The sequence below is a fragment of the Schistocerca piceifrons genome, chromosome 7, assembly GCF_021461385.2.
Source record: "Schistocerca piceifrons isolate TAMUIC-IGC-003096 chromosome 7, iqSchPice1.1, whole genome shotgun sequence".
Taxonomy (NCBI): domain Eukaryota; kingdom Metazoa; phylum Arthropoda; class Insecta; order Orthoptera; family Acrididae; genus Schistocerca; species Schistocerca piceifrons.
Genome location: NC_060144.1, coordinates 413248158 through 413273137, shown reverse-complemented (window position 1 = coordinate 413273137; position 24980 = coordinate 413248158). Strand labels below are relative to the sequence as shown.

At 39.5% G+C, this 24980-nt stretch overlaps 1 protein-coding gene across 1 annotated transcript in view; it reads right to left on the bottom strand.

Moving 5' to 3' along the window:
* LOC124804848 (synembryn-A) overlaps positions 1-24980 on the bottom strand; it is a 133519-nt gene that overhangs the window by 32101 nt on the left and 76438 nt on the right. The window contains exons 6-8 of the mRNA XM_047265199.1: positions 16857-17016; positions 9920-10172; positions 6288-6441 (exon numbers count right to left, since the gene is read on the bottom strand). Coding sequence (XP_047121155.1) covers positions 6288-6441; positions 9920-10172; positions 16857-17016 — 567 coding nt within the window. The remainder of the gene's footprint in view (positions 1-6287; positions 6442-9919; positions 10173-16856; positions 17017-24980) is intronic.

Here is a 24980-nt window from a genome sequence, read left to right as displayed (position 1 = left end):
GATTCAATGAACAGGGACCTGTTGATATGAGTGTGGAATGAAATGGACTACCGTTTCAATGTTTCTTGAGCAATGTGTGGAGCTCATGTTAAGTGAATGGTACAGTGTCTGTGCAAACATAAAACTTTCGAGTGATGTGCAATGTGTTTCTATCTTTCATAGCTTGTCTGTAATAAACAACTGAAAAGTGTTCTTTCTTTTTAAATCACCCTGTGTATGGAAAAAGTTTTGTTCACTTCAAATGATTTCCTTAATGCCATTGCCAGTTTTCATGAAAAGTGGTGTAGCATATTGCACACATAATGAGAGTTACAGCAACTTCAGTTTCAGTACTTTCATCACTGAATCTTTATGAACTACAGCCTATGTTTTACACAGATCATGCACGTGAACGGGTTACAGCATCACCCAAGAAAGGTTCAGTTAGTATCTGTTTTTCAAAAGGAAATTTTTATTGCTTGTCACATGGGTCAGAAGATGGCTGCTCTGAAATACATGCAATGGCAGGGCAAATATCCTTTGGAACAGAATGAAATTTTCACTCTGCAGTGGAATTTGCACTGATCTGAAACTTCCTGGCAGATTAAAACTGTGTGCCGGACTGAGACTCAAACTCGGGACCTGTGTCCTTAGTGGACAAATGCTCTACCAACTGAGCTACCCAAGCATGACTCACAACCCGTCCCCACAGCTTTCCTTCCACCACTACGTAGTTTCCTACCTTCCAAACTTCACAGAAGTTCTTATGCAAGTTTCATAGGAGAGCTTCTGTAAGTCTGGAAGGTACGAGATCAGGTAGTGGCGGAAGGAAAGCTGTGAGGATGGGTTGTGAGTCATGCTTGGGTAGCTCAGTTGGTAGAGCACTTGCTCGCAACAGGCAAAGGTCCCGAGTTCGAGTCTTGGTCTGGCACACAGTTTTGATCCGCCAGGAAGTTTCACATCCTTTGGAACACTTAGAATACCATCCAATTCAAGTTTCAAATACAATTAATTTATTTATTGGTTTCAAAAATTTTGTGTAGCTCTAAAAATATTATGATCCAGTTTTCATCAAAACCCCACACACTCAAACCTCAACACAACATTTTAAAAAGTGTTAAGGTTAAAAGGGTAAGAAATGGTAGCTGTGGCTCACCACGAAACTTCATGTAAAGTAAATAGCTTTATTACTTGAGATCTTTTTAAATTCTTGAGAGAGTTAGCCTCCATTGGTTATACAAGACTGAGACTGGTTTGATGCAGCTCTCCATGCTACTCTATCCTGTGCAAGCTTCTTCATCTCCCAGTACTTGCTGCAACCTACAGCCTTCTGAATCTGCTTAGTGTATTCATCTCTTGGTCACCCTCTGCGATTTTTACCCTCCACGCTGCCCTCCGATGATAAATATGTGATCCCTTGATGCCTCAGAACATGTCATACCAACCGGTCCCTTCTTCTTGTCAAGTTGTGCCACAAACTCCTCTTCTCCCCAATTCTATTCAATACCTCCCCATTAGTTATGTGATCTACCCATCTAATCTTTAGCATTCTACTGTAGCACCACATTTTGAAAGCTTCTATTCTCTTCTTGTCCAGACTATTTATCTTCCATGTTTCACTTCCATACATGGCTACATTCCATACAAATACTTTCAGAAACGACTTCCTGACACTTAAAATCTATACCGTATTTACTCGAATCTAAGCCGCACTTTTTTTCCGGTTTTTGTAATCCAAATTGGCTTAGAATCAAGTGCAAAGCCAGCGAAAATTCTGAAAAAAGTTGGTGGGTGCCGCCACAACTTACTTCTGCCGTCGAATATATGTAGCGCTACACAGGCATGCTTTGTAGGCACAAAGATAAATACTGGCGCCGAAACCTCTGCGTCAGTAAATAAATTAAAAAAAAAAAAAAAAAAAAAAAAAAGGTGGAAGACGAGCTATTTTCTCCGCCCCGAGTTTCGACCACTGCATTTTCATTCATTATCCAACGAAGTAAATACAAATTCCGCATGGTTCATCTTCGAACGTAGCAGCATTTCAATGTACTACGAAAATCCGACTGGAAAGACTGTTTGGGATGTTTGTCAATATGGCCAACTCGTTCTGAATTTTTTCCTATCTGTGAGAAGAGATGGTTGCTATAATAGGAACTTTTATAAATTGTGAATCACATGCAGTATTCTCATCACCATAAGAATAATACGCAAATAAACATTTTGCCATGTATTGTTTCATGTTTGCTGCTATCTCATTTAAATCCGGTCTGCCTAATAAACTACGAAACTAGAGTGAGACAACAGCAAACGCGGAAGAATACACATATCATGTCATGTTTATATTCGTATTATTCTTATGCTTAATAGTGATACAGTCAGAAATGAAGCACGGCAATTGACTAGATTTTTAAATCTAAGATGACTCTAATTTCTGTGTAGAATGTAATGTACTAAAGAGGCGCCTGCAAAGATTTTCAAACGGAGAAAATTTTTCGCTAAACTCTCGTTCGGAACATCTTCTATCATACGCAGTCTATTATTTGGTTCTTGTTGATCATTATCAAAGAAAGCAGCAGTGTAAGTAACAACAAATAGCAGTTTCTTGCCATTGTTTCGGTAATGAGACGATTCCTCTTTTTTTTAAAAAAAAAAAAAGCGGCGGTAGCGTGCACAAAAGCAAGCCATGCCGCGAGCGGCGACAGGCCGTAAACACGCACTATCAGAATGCGACAAACAATGCATGACACAGTACAGTAAAGCATTTTCAGCCTAGAGTGACGTAAACACCTTTAACAAAGAAAACTGCGCTTATCAGATCAAAGAAAAATAAGCTATCAATTCAAACCAGACGAAGCACGTGGAAAAGGAAAGGTACCCGTATAAATACGGACGGAGCGCCTGATGCATAGCAATGGCTACCCGGTAAAGCTTAACGGCTAACTTACGACTCGAACCAAACTACTGTAGCTGTATTGTCATTCATTCTACCTAAATTGTATCTCATATTACAATGGACCAACTTTGCTTCGATTTGGAGATGCGGCCTATAATTTTTCTCTCCCCTTGAATTTCGAGTCTCAAATTTCAGGTGCGGCTTAGATTCGGGGAAATATTTTTTCCTTGATTTCGAGTCTCATTTTTCAGGTGCGGCTTAGATTCGAGTGCGGCTTAGATTCGAGTAAATATGGTACTCGATGTTAACAAATTTCTCTTTTTCAGAAACGCTTTCCTTGCCATTGCCAGTCTACATTGTATATCCTCTCTGCTTCGATCATTATCAGTTATTTTGCTCCCCAAATAGCAAAACTCGTTTACTACTTCAAGTGTCTCATTTCCTAATCTAATTCCCTCAGCATCACCCGGCTTAATTCGACTACATTCCATTACCCTTGTTTTGCTTTTGTTGATGTTCATCTTATATCCTCCTTTCAAGACACTGTCCAATCCGTTCAACTGCTCTTCCAAGTCCTTTGCTGTCTCTGACAGAATTACAATGTCATCGGCAAACCTCAAAGTTTTTATTTCTTCTCCATGGATTTTAATTCCTACTCCAAATTTTTCTTTTGTTTCCTTTACTGTTTGCTCAATATACAGATTGAATAACATCGGGGAGAGCCTACAACCCTGTCTCACTCCCTTCCCAACCACTGCTTCCCTTTCGTGCCCCTCGACTCTTATAACTGCCATCTGGTTTCTGTACAAATTGTAAATAGTCTTTTGCTCCCTGTATTTTACCTCTGCCCCCTTTAGAATTTGAAAGAGAGTATTCCAGTCAACATTGTCAAAAGCTTTCTCTAAGTCTACAAATGCTATAAACGTAGGTTTGCCTTTCCTTAATCTTTCCTCTAAGATAAGTCGTAAGGTCAGTATTGTCTCACCTGTTCCAACATTCCTACGGAATCCAAACTGATCTTACCCGAGGTCGGCTTCTACCAGTTTTTCCATTCGTCTGTAAAGAATTTGCGTTAGTATTTTGCAGCTGTGACTTATTAAACTGATAGTTTGGTAATTTTCACATCTGTCAACACCTGCTTTCTTTGGGATTGGAATTATTATATTTTTCTTGAAGTCTGAGGATATTTCTCCTGTCTCATACATCTTGCCCAGCAGATGGTAGAGTTTTGTCAGGACTGGTTCGCCCAAGGCTGTCAATAGCTCTAATGGAATGTTGTCTACTCCCGGGGCCTTGGTTCGACTCAGGTGTTTCAGTGCTCTGTCAAACTCTTCACACAGTATCGTATCTCCCATTTCATCTTCATCAACATCCTCTTCCATTTCCATAATATTGTCCTCAAGTACATCGCCCTTGTATAGACCCTCTATATACTCCTTCCACCTTTCTGCTTTCCCTTCTTTGCTTAGAACTGGGTTTCCATCTGAGCTCTTGATATTCATGCAAGTGGTTCTCTTTTCTCCAGAGGTCTCTTTAATTTTCCTGTAGGCAGTATCTATCTTACCCCTTGTGAGATAAGCCTCTACATCCTTACGTTTGTCCTCTAGCCATCCCTGCTTAGCCATTTTGCACTTCCTGTCGATCTCATTTTTGAGACGTTTGTATTCCTTTTTGCCTGCTTCATTTACTGCATTTTTATATTTTCTCCTTTCATCAATTAAATTCAATATTTCTTCTGTTATCCAAGGATTTCTACTAGCCCTCGTCTTTTTACCTACTTCACTTGTATTTATAACCCTGTATTCCCGTGACCAAAAGTCTTATTACTCCTGCCACCGAACTTCACTAATTCCCATTATATCTAACTTTAACCTATCCATTTCCCTTTTTAAGTTTTCTAACCTACCTGCCCAATTAAGGGATCTGACATTCCACGCACCGATCCGTAGAACGCCAGTTTTCCTTCTCCTGATAATGACGTCCTCTTGAGTAGTCTCCGCCCAGAGATCCGAATGGGGGACTATTTTACCTCCGGAATATTTTACCCAAGAGGATGCCATCATCATTTAACCATACAGTAAAGCTGCACGCCCTCGGGAAAAATTACGGCCGTAGTTTCCCCTTGCTTTCAGCCGTTAGCAGTACCAGCACAGCAAGGCCGTTATGGTTAGTGTTACAAGGCCAGATCAGTCAATCATCCAGACTGTTGCCCCTGCAACTACTGAAAATGCTGCTGCCCCTCTTCAGGAACCACACGTTTGTCTGGCCTCTCAACAGATACCCCTCCACTGTGGTTGCACCTACAGTACGGCCATCTGTATCACTGAGGCATGCAAGCCTCCCCACCAACGGCAAGGTCCATGGTTCATTTGCCACTGCTTTATCTTCATTACTTTCACTTACTGTTTGCCCTTGTTCATGCAGGACCATGCTTTCCACAATTAACACATATTATACACGGGTAATGCCAAAAGTAAGATCTTCTATTTTTATGTAAGTACATAGACCTGTTTATTTGTACAATGGTTTACATCAGTTTACAGCTTTAACATTTACCTATTTTTTGACATAATCACCATTTCTGTCGATGCAATTTTGTAGATGCTGCAACAGTTTTTGTATGCCCATGTCATACCAGTTCGCCGCCAAGCTGTTCCGAAAGTTATGAATCTCTTGTTTCACCTCATTGTTTGAGCTGAACCGCTTTCAGGCCAAATGTTCTTTTAACCTAGGGAACAGGTGATAGTCACTGGGTGCCAAGTCAAGGCTATAGAATGGGTGGGTGATTATGTTCCACTGAAACTGTTGCAGGAGAGCAACGGTTTGCCGAGTGATGTGTGGGTGAGCGTTGTCATGGAGAATGTGTATGCCGTTGCTCAACATTCCTCTTCTCCGGTTCTGAATTGCCCGTTTGAGTTTTTTCAGAGTCTCACAGTACCTGTCAGCGTTAATTGTGGTCCCAGTGATATGGCTCTGACGACAAGGTGAAAGAAGAGGTTCATAACTTTCGGAACCGCATGGCGGCGAGCTGGTATGACATGGGCATACAAAAACTGCCACAGCGTCTACAAAAATGCATCGACAGAAATGGTGATTATGTCGAAAAATAGCTAAATGTTCAAGCTGTAAACTGATGTAAGCCACTGTAGAAATAAACAGGTCTATGTACTTATAAAAAAAATAGACCTTACTTTTGGGATTACCCTCGTAATTTAACAAACTTATTGACATGCGACTATTTTACACCAACATTTTCATTTCCTCAATAAGTGTCTGGGAGAATGATATAAAAAGGTCTGATGTATGCATGTACATGGATGAAATCTCAAGGCAGAGAACCAAGAAAGCAGCTAATGTGGGGAAATGCAAGGAGGTTTATTATACTACCTGTAAATACTAAAGAAATTGACAGTACCTGTCTCGGTATTTCTGGTACTCTTCTGTATCACTGTCTTCACTGTCTGATGAATATCCATCAGGTTTCTTTCCATCTCCACCAAGCATCAGACCTCTATTTGCTAGAAGTCCAGCAGCATTACCATAGCCAGTATATTTTACCATTCGGCCAACTAAAATGCAAGAATAATTTTAATCCATATGAGCATCTGATTATAATAAATTATGGACCTGAAAATCAGATTAAAAACAAAAACTTCAAAAAATTATTTTTATTCTTACAGTATAATAAAAAATTCCATTTGTTGTGAATATTTTTCATACACAATATCCAATCTTTAGGATGAATGAATGCATGCAAGCAACTTGTGTCGAGACTAATACATGTTGTTGTTGTGGTCTTCAGTCCTGAGACTGGTTTGATGCAGCTCTCCATGCTACTCTATCCTGTGCAAGCTTCTTCATCTCCCAGTAACTACTGCAACCTACATCCTTCTGAATCTGCTAAGTGTATTCATCTTTTGGTCTCCCTCTACGATTTTTACCCTCCACCCTGCCCTCCAATACTAAATTGGTGATCCCTTGATGCCTCAGAACATGTCCTACCGAGCGATCCCTTCTTCTAGTCAAGTTGTGCCACAAGCTCCTCTTCTCCCCAATCCTATTCAATACCTCCTCACTAGTTATGTGATCTACCCATCTAACCTTAAGCATTCTTCTGTAGCACCACATTTTGAAAACTTCTATTCTCTTCTTGTCCACACTATTTATCGTGCATGTTTCACTTCCATACATGGCTACATTCCATACAAATACTTTCAGAAACTACTTCCTGACACTTAAATCTATACTCGATGTTAACAAATTTCTCTTCTTCAGAAACGCTTTCCTTGCCATTGCCAGTCTACATTTTATATCCTCTCTACTTCGATAATCATCAGTTATTTTGCTCCCCTAATAGCAAAACTCGTTTACTACTTTAAGTGTCTCATTTCCTAATCTAATTCCCTCAGCATCACCCGACTTAATTCGACTACATTCCATTATCCTCGTATTCCTTTTGTTGATGTTCATCTTATATCCTCCTTTCAAGACACTATCCATTCCGTTCAACTGCTCTTTCAAGTCCTTTGCTGTCTCTGACAGAATTACAATGTCATCGGCAAACCTCAAAGTAGTTTCCCCTTGCTTTCAGCCGTGATTAATACATATCACCCCTCTCAATCGTAGCTCTCTGGTTCCTCCAGTTATAATGATTATGTTCCCATGTTTTGGTATTTTAATGAACTGCCATGAGAGGAACAACTAAGAGAGAATAAGTTTTTGCATACTTGTGCCTACATTTTCAGTGTGAAGGGGAAGTAACTCAGTTATTAAAAATTTAACTGGCCTTCCGGGAAAACTGATGTAGTCATCAGGCTCTTAGTATATTATTCCCTGTAGCAGATTTTCATAAGTATATTTCTCTTTCAATTTCAAACAGTTCCTTGAGCAGCACCTCAAATTCTTTTTCATATTCATACAAAGTGCTAAAGCCAATGCAAGAAATGCTTTGCCTGCAGTGGTAGCCATTCCCACTAGTGTCAAAATACTTCATGACACAAAAGGTATCTGCTTCAAAAGTGAGGTTAAATTGACGAACTTTGTTAGTATGTGTAAGGACTTATTAGAAAGAGTGAATTTGACAGACAAGTTTGATTGTGTAGAGAGGCCTATAGAGGCAGGGCCAGTATGATTGCTGTGTTTGTTAGGCAGCAGGAAGAAATTTGACTTGCAAATGAACTAAGAGAAAATAAAAGTGGGAAAAACTGAAGTGAAGACCAAAATAAATTTAGGAAGATGGAGAAAAATGATCAATAGTAGAGAGGAGGAGTAAGATAGAGAAACCCCTTTTTGCTCTGCATCTTCTGTTAGCTGTTCAGATTATTTACTATGGTTTACTGGACCTATTATTTTTTCAGGTTACTGTGACAGTATTTCTAGTTATCCCTTTACTTCCAACAATTTCTTCAACTATCACCACTTAATTGTGTCCTGAAGCTTCCATAAACTGTTGAAGATTTGTTCCATATATTACAATATCAGCTTCTTAGAGGGGTGATTTGTATTAAATGGACAAAAAGTTTATTTTGTCCATTTCTCCCCGTTTTTTGTGCTTTGTATTCCTTGTGCTCTTTCAAATATGTAGCCTATCATTATGAGCTCTTTCACAGATGTAACCTATCATTACAAATTGCATTTTGTAAATCAAACACAGGCAAATGAAAAGCATTTTTTGTAGCAACTGTTGCAATAAAAGCAGTTGGGTCAGGGAAATTACACAAATGAAAATGCTGAATGTTGAGCTTGAGGATTTTTTTTGTCTATGGGAAAAAGCTAGTTATCAGAAAGAAGCCTGGCTAGTGCAGCAAAAAAGGCAAGACAGTAGGAAAAAAGCATGACAGTGGGAGAACAAACAAATTGGAAAAAGAGTAATTAGCAGGAAAGAGGGCAAGTTAGTGGGAAAAAGGACAAATTACTGGAAAAAGGGGCAAGGTAGTAGAAAAAAGGGAAGTTAGCAGAAAAAGGGGCAAGTTAGCAGGGAAATAGGGCAAGTTAGGAGGGTAAAAGAGGTAAGTTAGCAAGAAAGACGTAAGGTAGTAGAAAAAAGGAGGTTATCAAGTTTGTTGACATTGCCAACCAGGTGACACACGATCTGTTGTAAATTTTTTATTTATGTTGGGGGTCGAAAGCCCATGTAGTCAAGGTTGGACACGAAATCTTAATTAATCGGACTGATCACTAGTTTTGGCTAACAATCTAGTAGTGTTGATGCCAATACTGTGGCAAGATCACCAGTCCCCATTTTGTCACAGCACCAGCCACACATGTGTACACTATGTAAATGCCAAATATTGTGTTTCTTGTACGTTGTACTGCCATAGAATTCACATGTACCACATCATAGCAATACATATATGATGACCTCTGTTACAGAAGAATGTAAATGCTGACTGCATCAGTTACTACGTTATGACAGCTTAATGTCTTTGTTTCTTGACCATCATTCAATTAAGCTGGCCACAATCAATAAAATGCTGCTTTTAATTACGTGTGAAGCCTTAATGGCATGATCACTAATCATAGATGTGTGGGTAAGTTAGCTGTAAAGAGGTTAGCAGAAAAAATGGTAAAGGTAGCATACAGGAAAATGTGATGAAGAGGGGGGGATGGGGCGGGAAGGAGCAAGAACAGGAACAAGAGCAGGAGGAGGACTGTAATAGCTTTTATTTCATCTCTCTGTTTAAAATTAGAAGTTTTATTATTAGTTCTGTTGCTTATCAGACTTTAACTGAGATTTTATCATACATAAGCAAGGAAGACATGAAATCAAAAGTTTCCAGTAAAGCAAATGCATCTGCAGTACACAGAATTCTATAAAGAAATAATAAAATAAAGTATTATTAATCTTCAAATATCTTATAAGCTCTTGATCCAGTAACATACAAGACAAACTGTATTTACAGACTTACGATATTCTCTAGAGGTCAAATCTCATAGAACATATGTATATCACTTCTCTTTGAGTGAGCAGAGGACAGAAGTTGGAAAACTGACAGAGATGCTCCACAGTTCTTACAATTATTTAGACAACATAAAAAAAAAGCATACCATTCTCCTTGCATAGCACGAACAGAAGGTCAGCAGCCAGCTGTGAAATATTGGTGTCTGGATTTGCTGCTGTCAGCAAACGACATAGTTTATTCCGCATTGTGTCACCCTCTTCTGGTCTTGTTAATACTTGCTCACCAAGTGGAGGTAAGATTCTTGCTCTTAGGAACTTTCGAATTGGGCGCTGATATCTTGCTCCCTTGGCTAAAACTGTGAGTAGCGGACACAGAGACTCAGGATGTTTCTTGATTACCTACAAAACCACCAATCAGAAATAAGCATGTATTATCTTTTCTCTTAAAGAGTTTTACTTCAAAATTAATCCTGCCAGCAATTCTAAATATTCCTTCCTTCTTCTCAAGTAGCAAAAGACATGTCTATTTTAGCAAATAACTCGATTACTAAACTTTTTACTCATTTACAGGTACCATTTCACCTGTCTTCCCATTCCCATGCCTAGCATTGAGACTATTCTGAAATTTACTTCATTTGTCCTTTGCACACTTAGCTCTAAATCCTATCATGTCATAGCTCTATTCTTTCCCTGGCATCACAACTTCACACATTACTTACAACGGCTGAACCAAGACCATTAAGAATTTATTACAAGGTGCACTCAGAAAGTAAGTTTCAACGATTGATAAAGAAAACAAAAATATGACTAAGTACAAAATATATATTGGAATATTTACACAGGTTCACTGGCTGCTTCTCAATGTAGTTACCACCATTGATGAGGCATTTATTGTAATGGTGCACTATCAATTGTATACCCATATCATATGAGTCTGCCGCCAATGCCCAGAGCCAGAAAGTCACTTCAGTCTGCATCTCAGCATCATTGTAGAAACTTTTTCCTACCAGAAAATGATTCAAGAGATGGAAGAGATGAAAATCACTTCGGGCAAGGTCCGAGCTGTAGGATGGATCGCCGAAGATCCACACTGATTCAACACATTCGTGTGGATTGGCTGTATGGAGTCTTGCATTGTCATGCACAAATGCAATGCCTCTTTTCAGTATCTCACATCACTTGTTCTGGATCACCCTCCTCAGATTTTACAATTTCTGACAATACTAATCATCATTCACTGTCTCCCCTTGCAGTAAAAACTCACACAGGAAGACACTACAATGATCCCATAAGAAAGTGAACATGATTTTTTTTAACAGAGATTATCTGCTTGAATTTGGCTTTCACAAGCGAACAACTACACCACCAATGCAAGGACTGTTGTTTTGCTTCTGGTGTGCCACGTAGCGCCCATGTTTCATATCCAGCAACAACATGGTCGAGAAACTCATCACCTTTCTCTGCGTGCCACTGTAGGAATGTCAATGCTGTGGCCAGATGTCTGGTTTTGTGTCCATTTGTCAGTTGCCTTGGCATTCATCGTGAACACATTTTATGAAAACCAAGCCACTAGGAGACAATTTTGTGCAAGAGCAAGCGCGACATCTGGGGGAATTGATGAGAGCATTCTGAAATTGGGAAACACCAGCTCTGCAAAATTGCTTGCCACACACTTTCCATCTGTTCTGGTGTCACCAGGGATGGTCGACCACTACGACCTTCACTGTGAATATTGGTTTGTCCTTCAGCGAATTGCCTACACCATTGTCTGAATGTACTGTCACTCACAGTGTTGTGTCCCTACACATGGCACAACTGGCAATGAATCCCTGCTGGAGGCTGCTTCTGAGCATGCAAAAATTGGATAACTGCAGGAATCTTGCAGCTGATGGGAGACAATATCAGAGCAGTCATTTTATCCCAGGACTGTGAGGTACCCACTGCTACAAAAAGACTCAAACTGCACTGCAGTATTCTACATACATCCTTTCCACTCCTGTGCATGCACATTCCTATCCGACTACTCATGCCACCTCTGGACATGATTGGAACTTACTTTTTGGATGCATCTGGTTTTTTTACTAAAAGCAGACCAAATCACAATAAATTATTTACTTTTGATTCTGGTTATCGGTTTCAATCTGTAAGACCATCTTCAGAGCAGAGGCTCCATATGAAGGGAGGAGCCGGTTCACAGAACTGCCGTGTAGTGCAGCTGGAACTTGTCACTTTTCCAACTGTTCAGTTCATGGCAAGTACCAGTCGCTACTACGCAGCTCACTGAACCATCTCCTCATATCATCTAGAGCAGGCTGTTCCAACCGAGCTCCAGGGAGCCGGAGCACTCACTGCGGCAGCTTGGAGCCCGCGTGGAGGGGGAAAGCGAACTCACTGCCCCCTGGCCGCATGCAGCCGCAACTGACGCAATAATCCGTGTTCAATGACAGCTATGACTAGCCGCGGGAGTCCTGTACCTCTATTGGAGGATACCTTTCTATTCATTGAGAGGGATGGTCGTCCGCAATGTCTTGTATGTCATAAAGTATTTAATTCAGCGAAGAGGTACAATATACGACGACATAATACCCGTCTTCAAGCAGCGCACTACGATCAGGTAGAAGGCGTTGCACGCAGAGAACTGGTAGCCAGGCTTAAGAACGACATCCCAGGAGACGTAAGTTTAAAAACGGTTTCGTAATACGGAGGGTATCAAAACATGCAACATAGTTCGTGTTCTGTAATGCGTTTACAATTTTCGGGTGAATGAGAGCCGAGAACACACTACTGAATCTGCAAATCAAGCAAGCTACAGGGTCGGTCACATCATTGCGACAAGTGGCAAGCTGTTTTCGGTGGGACCACTCGTAAAATCGTGCATGGTAGCAGTTGCAGAATGTTTGTTTCCAAGGGAGGTGCAGGCAATTGAAGGGGTTTGCCTCTCGAAGCAAACAATGTCTCGTCGAATACTGGACATGGCAGCGGATTTAGACACACAGCTCTGGAAAAAGGCGGAGAACTTTGTTGCATATTCGCTAGCGCTTGACGAAAGCACCGACATATCGAACTGTGCTCAGCTTGCAGTCTTTGTTTGTGGCGTCGACATGGAGCTGCAAGTAACTGAAGAACTCTTGGATGTGGTACCACTCGATTACACCGCAACAGGACATGACGTTTTTGAAGCTGTTTGTGAATCAGTGGACAATATGAATTTGCCGTGGGATAAGCTCCATTCTGTAGCGACGGAGGGTGCACCACAAATGATCGGGCGTCACCAAGGTTTTGCTTCTCGTTTGAAAAATAAACTCAGGGACGGATTCGGGAAGGACATTTTGACTCTTCATTGTTTTATTCACCAAGAGGCACTGTGTGCTGAAACAGTAGAGCTAGGTGGCGTAATGAAATGTGTGAATTTTTTGCGGCGTCACGGTATGAATCATCGCCAATTCAAAGGATTCCTGAAAGATACGGAAGCGGAGTATGGGGATATACCTTACCACAGTACAGTTCGTTGGCTGAGTCGGGGAAAAGTTCTTGATGTTTTCTTTGCCATTCTTGAGGAAATATCACTTTTTCTCGAAATGAAAGGGGAAGAAATGCGCCGGCCGCGGTGGTCTCGCGGTTAAGGCGCTCAGTCCGGAACAACGCGACTGCTACGGTCGCAGGTTCGAATCCTGCCTCGGGCATGGATGTGTGTGATGTCCTTAGGTTAGTTAGGTTTAAGTAGTTCTAAGTTCTAGCGGACTGATGACCACAGAAGTTAAGTCCCATAGTGCTCAGAGCCATTTGAACCATTTTGAAGAAATGCGTTGCCTGAAAGTTATAAAATGGATATCAGGCCTGGCGTTCCTAGCTGACATAACTATGCATCTGAATAATTTAAATCTGTCACTGCAGGGCAAAGGGCAGCTAATCGTTGACATGCACGACCAGATCAAAGCGTTCATGGAAAAGTTACGTTTATTTGAAAGGCAGATGAGTTATGGACATTTAACGTTCTTCAATCGCCTTGCTTCTTTAAAACTACCTGAAGGTACTAATTTCGGCGATAACCAAGCAAAATTAAAGCAGCTCACCACGTCGTTTGAAACACGATTCCGAGACCTCACTAGTTTGGAAATGGAACTCAAGGTGTTCAGCACTCCTCTCCCAGTTTCCCCCGATGACTTGTCACTGTCACTTCAATTGGAGATTACTGATGTGCAAAATTCAACTTTGTTGAAAGAGAGGTACTACAACACGTTGGATGTGTCACGATGGTATCGTTCATTACAGCAAAAAACATTTCCCAAGCTTCACAACAATGGCGCTCAGATCATGTGCATGTTTGGATCTATGTATTGTTGTGAGCAGCTTTTCTCAGCAATGAAAAGAGTAAAAAGTAAGGAACGATCGTTTCTTCAGGATGCAACAATGAAGGCCATCCTCCGAATTAACGCTGCGAACACTTTGACGCCTGATATTTCCGATCTTGTAATGAAAAGAAAATGTCAAGCTACAGAGGCCCAATAAATGTAGTATGCAATTTCTTGTAAAACAGTTGTTTCTTATTTATTTCCTGAACATGGTATTTCCTGGTGTAGCACGTCACCACGTCTTAGCAGCTAAGAGTATGAGGTTGTCGATCTTTTAAGACGCAGCTGGCACATCAAAATGCTTGTCTTGCCGCCTGCCTCAGCCAGCCTTGCCACGTGCCGGCCCACTTGACTGGTCACAGCGAGCGACGCGGCTCCCTGGAGCAGGGAGCGCTCCGCGGCTCACAACGGAGCCGATGAGCTGGAACAGCCTAATCTAGAGCCTCTGGTCAGAAGATGGTCTTGTAGACTGAAACCAGTTACCAGAATCCAACATAAATAACTTATTGAAGTTTGGACTGCTCGTTGTTATAATAGCAAGAATGATTGCTGTGGTTCCATAATGATGTAACAAATTATGAAGAATTTACCTGAAGCACTGAATTTTGAAAATGAAGGAACCTCAGCTTTTTAACTGTGTGTGTACATTGCTATGAGCTCATTATTAAAGTAAAAAAATAAAACAGATACTTATTGATTACTTCCTGCAGATAAATGACAGTAGTCATGCAGAATTCTGTCTAAAACTGTTATTTGCAATACTATCAAACACATCAACAAGTGTATCAGATCAGCATCTACTGGACACAATGCCACCGTAGTCCTAATGATGAAGCTTATTACTGACCCACTACTGCCCACTATAACAAATATCTTCAACCACTCCTGAACCACAAATGTTTCCCCCGAGGCCTGGAAACAGGGACTAGTTAAGCCACTACTTCAAAAAGGACAATGTCATAGCGCACTCTGGTTACTGACCTATTTATGTACTTCAGGCAACATCTTTAGGCGACATCCAAGGCCTTAGAATACACAGTCCGGAACCAGTTAACCAACTAGTTAACTAAAAACAATCTACTGGATGAATACTAATCAGAAAATTAGCAGCCTACATTTTTCAGCAACATAGTGGAACGGTTTCATTTGTACCTGACATCTTGCCAGTAATACATTGTGTCAGGCATCATAAAATCTCAACGGAAGCTGGCAGAATGAGGCATTCCCCAGGGTTCATTGTTAGGTCCTATACTCTTTCCCTGTACAGCAATGCTATGTCATCAGTTTTGTCCTCGTGCATCTACCACATGTATGTTGACAGTTTCATGACTGACCTGTATGCACTGTCAAAATGGGCAAAGAATACAGAATCAAAATTCAATGCATTCAAACCACAAGTGGCTCTGTTGGTCATTCTAGACTCGTTAGCCCGAAATATTGGGGAACCCTATCATCTTCAATACTAAATGGGACAAATATCAATTTTTCTCTCTCAGGAAAGGATCTAGGAGCAAAAATGCACATAAATCTAAATTGGACTGAGCACAGCCACAATGAGCAAGATGGCATGCCCTACAAAAATTTAAAAAGATCTTCCCTTTTGTTCTGAAAAAAAGAAGGAAAAAAAAGAACTTGTACAACCACTTATTCTTCCAACTGTTGATTACAGCAATGTTACCCTGAAAGCTCTTTCTCTGAAGTGCTCATGTCACCTGGAACTGGTTATGATCACCTGTGTCTGATATGTCTGTGATGTTTCACTCTTTGATCATATTTCAACATCATTTGCATAGCTATCCTGGCTGCATGCAGACAAGTGCAGAGATTTTCGCACATCAGATGACAAGGAATCTCATCCTTTCTGCCCATGAGTTGTGGGTGCCTTTTTCAAACTCTGTCCATTTCCTGCATCTCGCCAGTTCTTTTCCTTCATCCCTCTTCCTTCCCCTTCAACCGTTCTGCCAGAAGAAGGCTCCAACAGCTTGCAAATATCGATATCTTTATCTGTGTGTTCTCATGCCATCACTTAATGAGTAGATTCTTTCATCTATCCAATAAATATTTTTTGTATCTGCCACTATTACTATTAATATTGTTGTTGTTATTATTTTATGGCTGTTATTTATTATTGTTATTATTATCATTATTATTATTACTGGTGGCAGCAGCAGTAGTATTAATAGAGGTGAAATCATTTTTAATTCTATTAATACTATTTTATTACTATTTGTCATCCTAAAATTATTGTTATTGCTCAAGTAACTATGATGTAAAAAGTATTGTATTTGTGAAACCCTGGTAGGAGATGGCCTGAAGGCCCTAAGCTGATCAGGTTAAATAAATAAATAACAAATGTTGAAGTGTCTTTAGTACTATTATTCACTTATTATTTTAGCTCTGAATTCATTATTAAACTGCAGCTTCAGGAGAATAAACATGTAAGAATCTTCCAACTCTTAATTTCTGCTATTTAAATGTGACTCTTGGGGCAGATCTAGGGACAAAGTGTAGATTCCTTTTTAGTTACATAAATCAGAAACATAGAATAGTAATAAGAAATAATGTTTGACACAGGTTTTGTGGGCAATAGCTTATGTAGTTAAATTCAAATCAGTGAACTGTATACGTGGTAATGCTTGTACACAATCAAGAATGATGTCAAAATTGATCTATGTTCCCAGATTAACTCCAAAACACACGTGACATTTGGTAATAGAGAATCGATAACTACCTGGTCTTCCAGCTTTTCATCCAACAGTTCCAATATTATTTCCACCACTGCCATGTTATATCCTTCACATTCCAGCTCAGGTGGGCACAGTCTGTCTGCAAGTGTCAATAGTTCTGAATAGCAGCTCCCAGGAAGACTGACTAGTAAGTTTACTGCATGCCTGGAAAAAAATTAACAGCGTAGAGTAAGAAAGAATGAAGATATCTATTTGCATTGCAAAGATCCCACTAATTGCTGTGTGCATGAAGTAATGGTTGTTGCTGCTGTAGTCTAGTCCGAAGACTGGTTTGATGCAGCTCTCCCAACTAGTCTATCCTGTGCAAATCTCTTCATCTATATGTACAGGGTGGTGCACGATATGTGTCACCATTTTGGTTTTGAATATAAACTTTATTGTCAATACAATCTGAAAGGAACATATACTACAATGAAGAGCCGTCTATCGAGATTTGTTCTAACTTAGCAAATGCTCAATATGTCCACCATTTCGTTTCCTAACTTCCTTCAAGCGTGAAGTTAGTGATTACCCTACGGCACATGTTTTCTGTAATTTCACTGGAAGCTTGAAGAATAAGTCTTCTGAGCTCCATTAAATCACGTGGACATTTCAGGAAAATTTTTTCCTTTAGGTACCCCCAAAGAAGAAAGTCACGTGGATTGAGGTCTGGGCTATTGGGGGGCCAATTTTGTCCGTCATTGAAGCGACCTGGAAACCTGAGTGAAATGATCCGCATGTCAAAATGCTCATGTAAAAACTCCAACACAGTGTTTGCAGTATGTGGCATTGCTCCATCTTGCATGAACCACTGCGTTTTGAAGGGCAAGGTAGTAGCAAGAAGCTGTGGAATGAAGCTATTGCGAAGCATGCTCAAATACCGCTTGCTGTTCACAGTTTCTTCAAAGAAAAAGGGTCCAGTAAGTCCGTGACTGGAAATTGCTGTCCACGCTGTAATCCTTGGAGCATAATGTTGTCGTTCATGAAGCACTTGTGGGTTTTCAGTGGCCCATAAGTGTACATTCTTTTTGTTAACCACACCATCTAAATGAAAATGCGCCTCGTCTGAAAACCAAACGTTGTTGTGAGTTTCTTCTCTATCCTCCGCCCACTGAGCAAACAGTAGTCTCTGCTGCTTGTGTTCTTCAGTGAGCTGCTGTGCACAGGTCATCTTGTATGGGTACATATGGAGGTCACTTTTAAGAATGCATTGAATGGAGCATCTGGATATTCCCAGTTGCACTGCTGCCTTTCTACATGATTTCCCGGGACTTCTGTGTACAGCAACTCGTACTGCTTCAATATTCTCGGGCAAACAAACAGGCTTAGGCCGAGGTCACTTCGCTTACAATACTGTTCCTTCCTGTACAAATTTATCGTACAACCTGTGGATGGTCTTCTTGCAAGGGACCCGTCGTGTGTTAAACTGTTGTCGAAAACGCCTCTGAGTCACAACAAGGCTTTTCGTTTCATGAAAAAGTAACACAATTGCCGATCGTTGCTGTGTCATCAGTCTTCCATTGTCAGCCATTGCTGCTAACTAGTCTCCTAGCAGCAGTATCGTGAATTACACGTCATTTTGTAACTCATTTGTTTTTCCAAGCTCTGTTGGTACTGCTGTAGAGATCCCAGCGGGATATCTAATGTGCATCGTAAATTGTGAAAGAAACAATTGGTAACACATTTCGTGTGCCACCCTGTATCTACTGCAACCTGTATCCATTTAACTCTGCTTGCTGCATTCATGCCTAGGTCTCTGTCTACAGTTTTTGCCTTCATACTTCCTTCCTGCCTCGGGATGAGTCCTGTCAATCGATCCTTTTTTTAGTCAATTTGTGCCAAAAACTTTCTTTTCTCCCAAATTCAATTCAGCATCTGATTAGTTATTTGATCTAATGTTAACTCCTATGAATTACTAACAGCTTACCTTAAAAGGATTTAAAAATAGGAAATAGGCAGGAGGCACAAGAAAATAATTCTAACCACACAGCAGTCAACTAAAGAAGAAAATGTAGTACATTGTCATAAATCTCTCCAACATGGGATCATTTGAAGTTAATACAGTTTCTCAACTGAAGGAAAAAATGAACATTACAAACAGGAAGCTGACAACAAAAGTGTCTCACTCACTGTACTACACTACAAAAACCAAGTAACTCCATGATTAGGCGCAGAGGATGATGCAATGCCGACAAGCCATTGTTTCATCCTCTGCTTAGGGCATTATTTGGATGCAGTATGGAGGCGCGTGGGATCAGCACACTACTAGACCTTGGAACTGTTACTTCTCATTCAAGCAGTTCTTCAGTTAATCTCACAAAGTGGAGTCCACCCTATTTCCGTCCTCCCATCTACCAAGGAATAACCCCTGGCAGTGCTGGGAATTAAGTCCAGGTTCTCTAGATGGCAGTCAGACATGCTGACCACTTATCCACGGAAGTTGACACACACACTTGCACTGCTAATGCTACTATTACTTTATTTGTCTAACGGAGTTGTAGGGCTGATTTTTTGTGTTTACTGAAAAGCTGTTTTTGTTGCAACTGCTTTGTGTGGTTTGGAAAGTTATTTCAATATTCGGACTCTTGTTTCCAAGACATTCTTTATTCAACCTCTTGACTGTAATCCATTTGCTGATGTATTTAAAGCTAACCATACATTATTGTATGTATCTGGTGTTTCACTGGCAAATATGTTCTTTGATATTTAGCATTACCTGAAAAATTTCAGAAGACATTTGCAAGCTCATCTGTTCAGCTACTTCTTTCATGGTTTAGTGTGTTTATTTTATGTTTCCAAATCTGCCATCATTATTTAAACATGAGATATTAAAGAAAGGTAGAATCTGGAAAAGTTGGAACAACAAGATTAAGAGTTTCAAAGGGAGCACTACATATAATGAGGGCAGCAGATGAACAATTAGGCAAAAAGCCAATGTCCAGTGTAAATCTTTTGAGATACTAAATATAATTGAAGAATGGAAGAAATATAAAAATGCAACAAAGGAAGCAAGTATAAAGAGATACAGACACCTAAAAATGAGTGAAAGAAAATGCAAAATGATAAAGCAGGAATGAATAGGAAAAAAATAAAAATCACAAGAAACTTACATAACTAGGGAAACAGATGCTGTGTAAAGCAAAATTAAAGAAATCTTTCGAGACAAGAGAAACACATGTATTTCAAGAGCTTATATGAGAAAAACAAGTGTTAAGCAAAGAAGAGAAGGTGAAAAGTGGATGGGTACATTATTAAAGATAATTAATTACGAGTCTCGTAATCACCCATGGGGAGCAATTTTTCCACTTCCACAGTCAAAAGCAACCTCGATGTGTTAAGATTATTAAGAACCCATGCAAAAAAATCAAATTGCTTGAATAATTACTGAACATGTGGGAGAAAAATTATGATGAAAATTTGTAATTTTACTGTACATTAATAGAATAACGAATCTTGTATAGATCTTCTACAGAAAGGCTTATACATAGGATATGTAATAACTTGGATGAGCCACAATTATAAGAGCTTACTTTATCTTGTCACTAACTTTATGTATGTGATTATTATTGTAAACACATGTTTCACTTTGAATTCACCTTCTCCTTTTTACCGTAGTTTCACTTTGAATTCACCTTCTCCTTTTTACCGTAATCTGCTATACTATTTTATCCCGCCTATATATAGGCTTGTGTCTGTATGTGTGGATGGATATGTGCGTGTGTGCGAGTGTATACCTGTCCTTTTTTCCCCCTAAGGTAAGTCTTTCCGCTCCCGGGATTGGAATGACTCCTTACCCTCTCCTTTAAAACCCACTTCCTTTCGTCTTCCCCTCTCCTTCCCTCTTTCCTGATGAGGCAACAATTTGTTGCGAAAGTTTGAATTTTGTGTGTATGTTTGTGTTTGTTTGTGTGTCTATCGACCTGCCAGCGTTTTTGTTCGGTAAGTCACCTCATCTTTGTATTTATATATGATTATTATTGTATCATTTTTATGTTAGGAATCATTTTTGTTTTAGGCTGTGCTATAATTTTTACAATACTGTAATACAATGTCACATTCTCTGTCTTTATATAGTGACCAGGTCAACTGAGACCTTGACGTATGCTTTTTCTGTGTATTAGAATGGCATGATTGTATAAAAAATAAATTATTATGATACATTACGATGGTGGAGATAAGATTTAGCTATCTATACATTATTTGTCACATTTTATAATTAAGTAATGTACATATCAATATATGGTATATCTTCAATATAATGAGATCTTTGTGCTGGGATGCCAAGTCACTTTGTATTTGTTGTTGTCATCTCATATGAACAGGATGATTGCTGCACTTATAAATTCTATGAATGAGATTTTTATTCTGTGTTTCATGTTCATTAAAATATTCAGCACTTTGTGTTTCAATATTCATGACAAATGAAATGTTTTAAGTGATTTTTGTAAGCATTTTATTATGTCACTTCTAGGCACCAATTTGTGTTGTCTTAATGTTGTTCTACAAACTGTAATGTTACGTTGTTAGGTAGCAGATGATGGCTTTATGGTCAAAACTGGTAATATTAATAAAATCCAGTTAATGCAGTTCATTGTCATGAGTTTTTTTATATATCAGCTGCTGAAAATTAGCTGAAAAAACCTACAAAAAATACATTTCATTCACCTTCACACACTCTCATATAGAAATAAGGTTTGCACAAACTTGTTGTAATAAAACTGTGCCTTGAAGAAATTGTTTTCATTCTCCTGTGCTGTCTGTTTAAAGGTCAACATCATTTCATCAATCACAGTGAACAAAATAATGGCGTTTCATATACTAGTATTTTGTGGACATCAATGAATTAGTGAGAACAATAATCTGAAGAAAAATTCCACCAAAGCTTCAGAAATGAATTTAAAATTTTTGTCTTGATCTTGTCAGAATCACCCCATAAGCCTCACATCTCTAAACTCCTCTCTATCAAAAAATTCTTTCCACTATTGAATTTATCTGTCTATTATAGCCTTGCCAATACATGGTCATAACAATTAGAGAATATTGCCCTATGTTGCATAACATTGTGTCTTGCTTCTTTTAAATATATAAAGCAGCTCTCACTTTTACAATAACCATAAATAGACCTTTGTGGTACTTTCCTGTAAAACGTAACTATTCTTGCTTTGCTTTGCATTTATAACAACACCAGTGCAGTTGAAAATACACAAATGTGTAAAAAAGATCATATACATTTAAGTTTCGGTCCAAGCAAAAAGTGTAAACAAGCAGTGTTTTATTGAAGTCAAGTATTTGATGTTGAGCCCATGCGCAGTATGCTATGCTCACTCCTGAAATGCTTCTACTCTATCCTTACCCCAATTAATCTTTCTTTGCAGGTCTGGCAAGAAAATGTCACCACTCCAAGAGAACAACAGATGTGTATGAGAAAATCTGTGAAGCTCTTTACATTAGATATTTATGAACAGGAGAAAACTGAGTAAAGACAGTTTGTGATGACTCAATCCCTATACTATTGCTTTAATAAAAGATGAATAAAATTAGTAGCTAGAGAATCATTCAATGGTCTTCAAGAAAAGAAGAAAGTTAATAGATCTGTATCCAAATATTATGAAGTTAAAGACAAGGCTCTAAGAAATGAGATGATGTTTACCCCGTGTTAGTTTCTCACACCAAATCGGTTTTGATAGATTCCAGGAAAACTGGAAACATAGCAGATGACACCAAGAAGTTGTAGAATAGCGCTCTCTCTCTCTCTCTCTCTCTCTCTCTCTCTCTCTCTCCCTCTCTCTCTTTTAATGTGTGATTATTTGAGTACTAAACATGTAATTATTTGAGGACACAGTCCATCTTCTCAACATGTCTGACTGCCATGCAGAGGACCTGGGTACAATTTCTCAGACTGTGATGGATTTTTCCTTGGGAGGACTGGAATTGGAACGCTTCACCCCATTAGGCTGATTGAGGAACTACTCAACCTTCACAAACTTCAAATATCTTAGCACCCCTAGCCTTCCTGACTTGGTTTTTAACAACATATCATACCTGTAATAACGAAGATGATGACATATTTGGTAGGAAACATAGCCCCCCCCCCCCCCATACACACACACAACAATCCAATCTTTAATCTAAAAGTTTTATTCAAAGGGAAACAATACTATGAAAGACGCAAAAATAGTACAGCAGTAATCAAACCTGGCTGATTACTGCACTTACGAAGAATGAGCCAGACACTCTGTAACATTCTGTAAGAATTAATCATCCACCCCAAATAAAGAGCCATATATAAGAGCACTAAGTACAATACAGAAACAAGTTAATGACATTTTATATTGCCTTCATGACTGGACAGAGGAACAAAATGGATGGGGCCATTGGTTTCACAGCTTGCAGTTGATAATCACTCACCTTTAGTCACTTTTCCTCCCACTGATGAATGACTTCATGAGTAAATAGCCTGTAAGAGCAACTCTGATGACAATAGTTCAGGCATACATGCCAATGGTTCAACCCGAAGATAGATAGATAGATAGATAGATAGATAGAGAGAGAGAGAGAGAGAGAGAGAGAGAGAGAGAGAGAGAGAAAGTAGATGGGAATATTGAATGGGTAATTCATTATGTAAAGGGAGATGAAAAACCAGTAGTCATGTGGGACTGGAATGTGATTGTAGGGGAAGGAGTACAAGAAAGAGTTGCAGGAGAACATGGGCTTGGTGCTAGGAATGAGAGAGGAGAATGACTAATTCAGTTCTGCAAAAAATTCCAGATGGCAATAGTGAATACTCTGTTCAAGAAACACAAGAGAAGGAGGTATACTTGGAAAAGGTCAGGGCATAAGGGAAGATTTCAGTTAGTTTACTTCATGGTCAGACAGAGATTCTGAAATCAGATACTGGATTGTAAGGCAGACCCAGGAGCAGACATAGACTCAGATCACAATTTAGTAGGGTTGAAGAGTACACTGAAGTTTAAGAGACTACTCAGGAAGAATCAATGCACGAAGAAGTGGGATACGGAAGTACTAAGGAAAGAGGAGATATGCTTGAAATTCTCTGAGCTGTAGATACTGTGATAACGAATAGCTCAGTAGGCAATTCAGTTGAAGAGGAATTGACATCTCTAAAAAGGGCAATCACAGAAGTTGGAAAGAAAATCACAGGTACAAAGAAGCCAACTGCAAAGGAACCACGGGTAATGGACAGCTGATGAACAAAAGAAGGAAGTACAAAAATGTTCAGGAAAATTCAGGAATACAGAAACAAATGCCCTTGTTGGTGCCTCACATTTGGTGTTTGTTCTGAACACTGGTGAAGATTCGAACCGTTCCGGCAGATGGCAGAGCCTTAGTACAGAGTCAAAATGGCGTCTACATATGACTCGCGTTACAAACAGCGTGCTGTTATTGAATTCTTGAAACCGTGATGGACATCCACAAATGTTTTTGTGCAGTGCATGACGATGCTGCAGTTGACAGTACAGTTGGACGATGGGTAAAGGAAGTTACAGCCTCAGGAAATGTAGAAACAGAGTTCCATGATCAGATATGCTTGGGACGTCCCATCACAGCCACTGCTCCAGATATGCTGAATCATTCACCCTCAGACTTCCATCTCTTTGGGCCACTTAAAAATTCTCTATGGGGAACACAATTTGAAGATGATGAGAGTGTCAGTCGTGCAGTGAAAATATGGCTATGCCTACAGGACAAGAGCTTTTAACAGCAGGGAATATATGCTCATCCACAATGTTGGCATACAGCCACAGAATGTGATGGAGACTACGTAGAAAAATAGGACATGGACAAGATATGTTGATGTACATTATCCCAAATTCTGACTCTTAACAATAAATATGTTCTGACAAAAAAGAGTGGTGCATTACTTATTGAACAGCTCCCGTAAAAGTTATTTAGGAATGAAATAAATAGGAAGTGCAGGGAAGCTAAGGTGAAACAGCTGCATGAAAAATGTGAAGAAATCAAAAAAGAAATGATTGTCAGAAGAACTGAGTCAGCATACAGAAAAGTCAAAACAACCTTCTGTGAAATTAAAAGCAATGATGGTAACATTAAGAGTGCAATGGGAATTCCACTGTTAAATACACAGGAGAGAGTGGATACATGGAAAG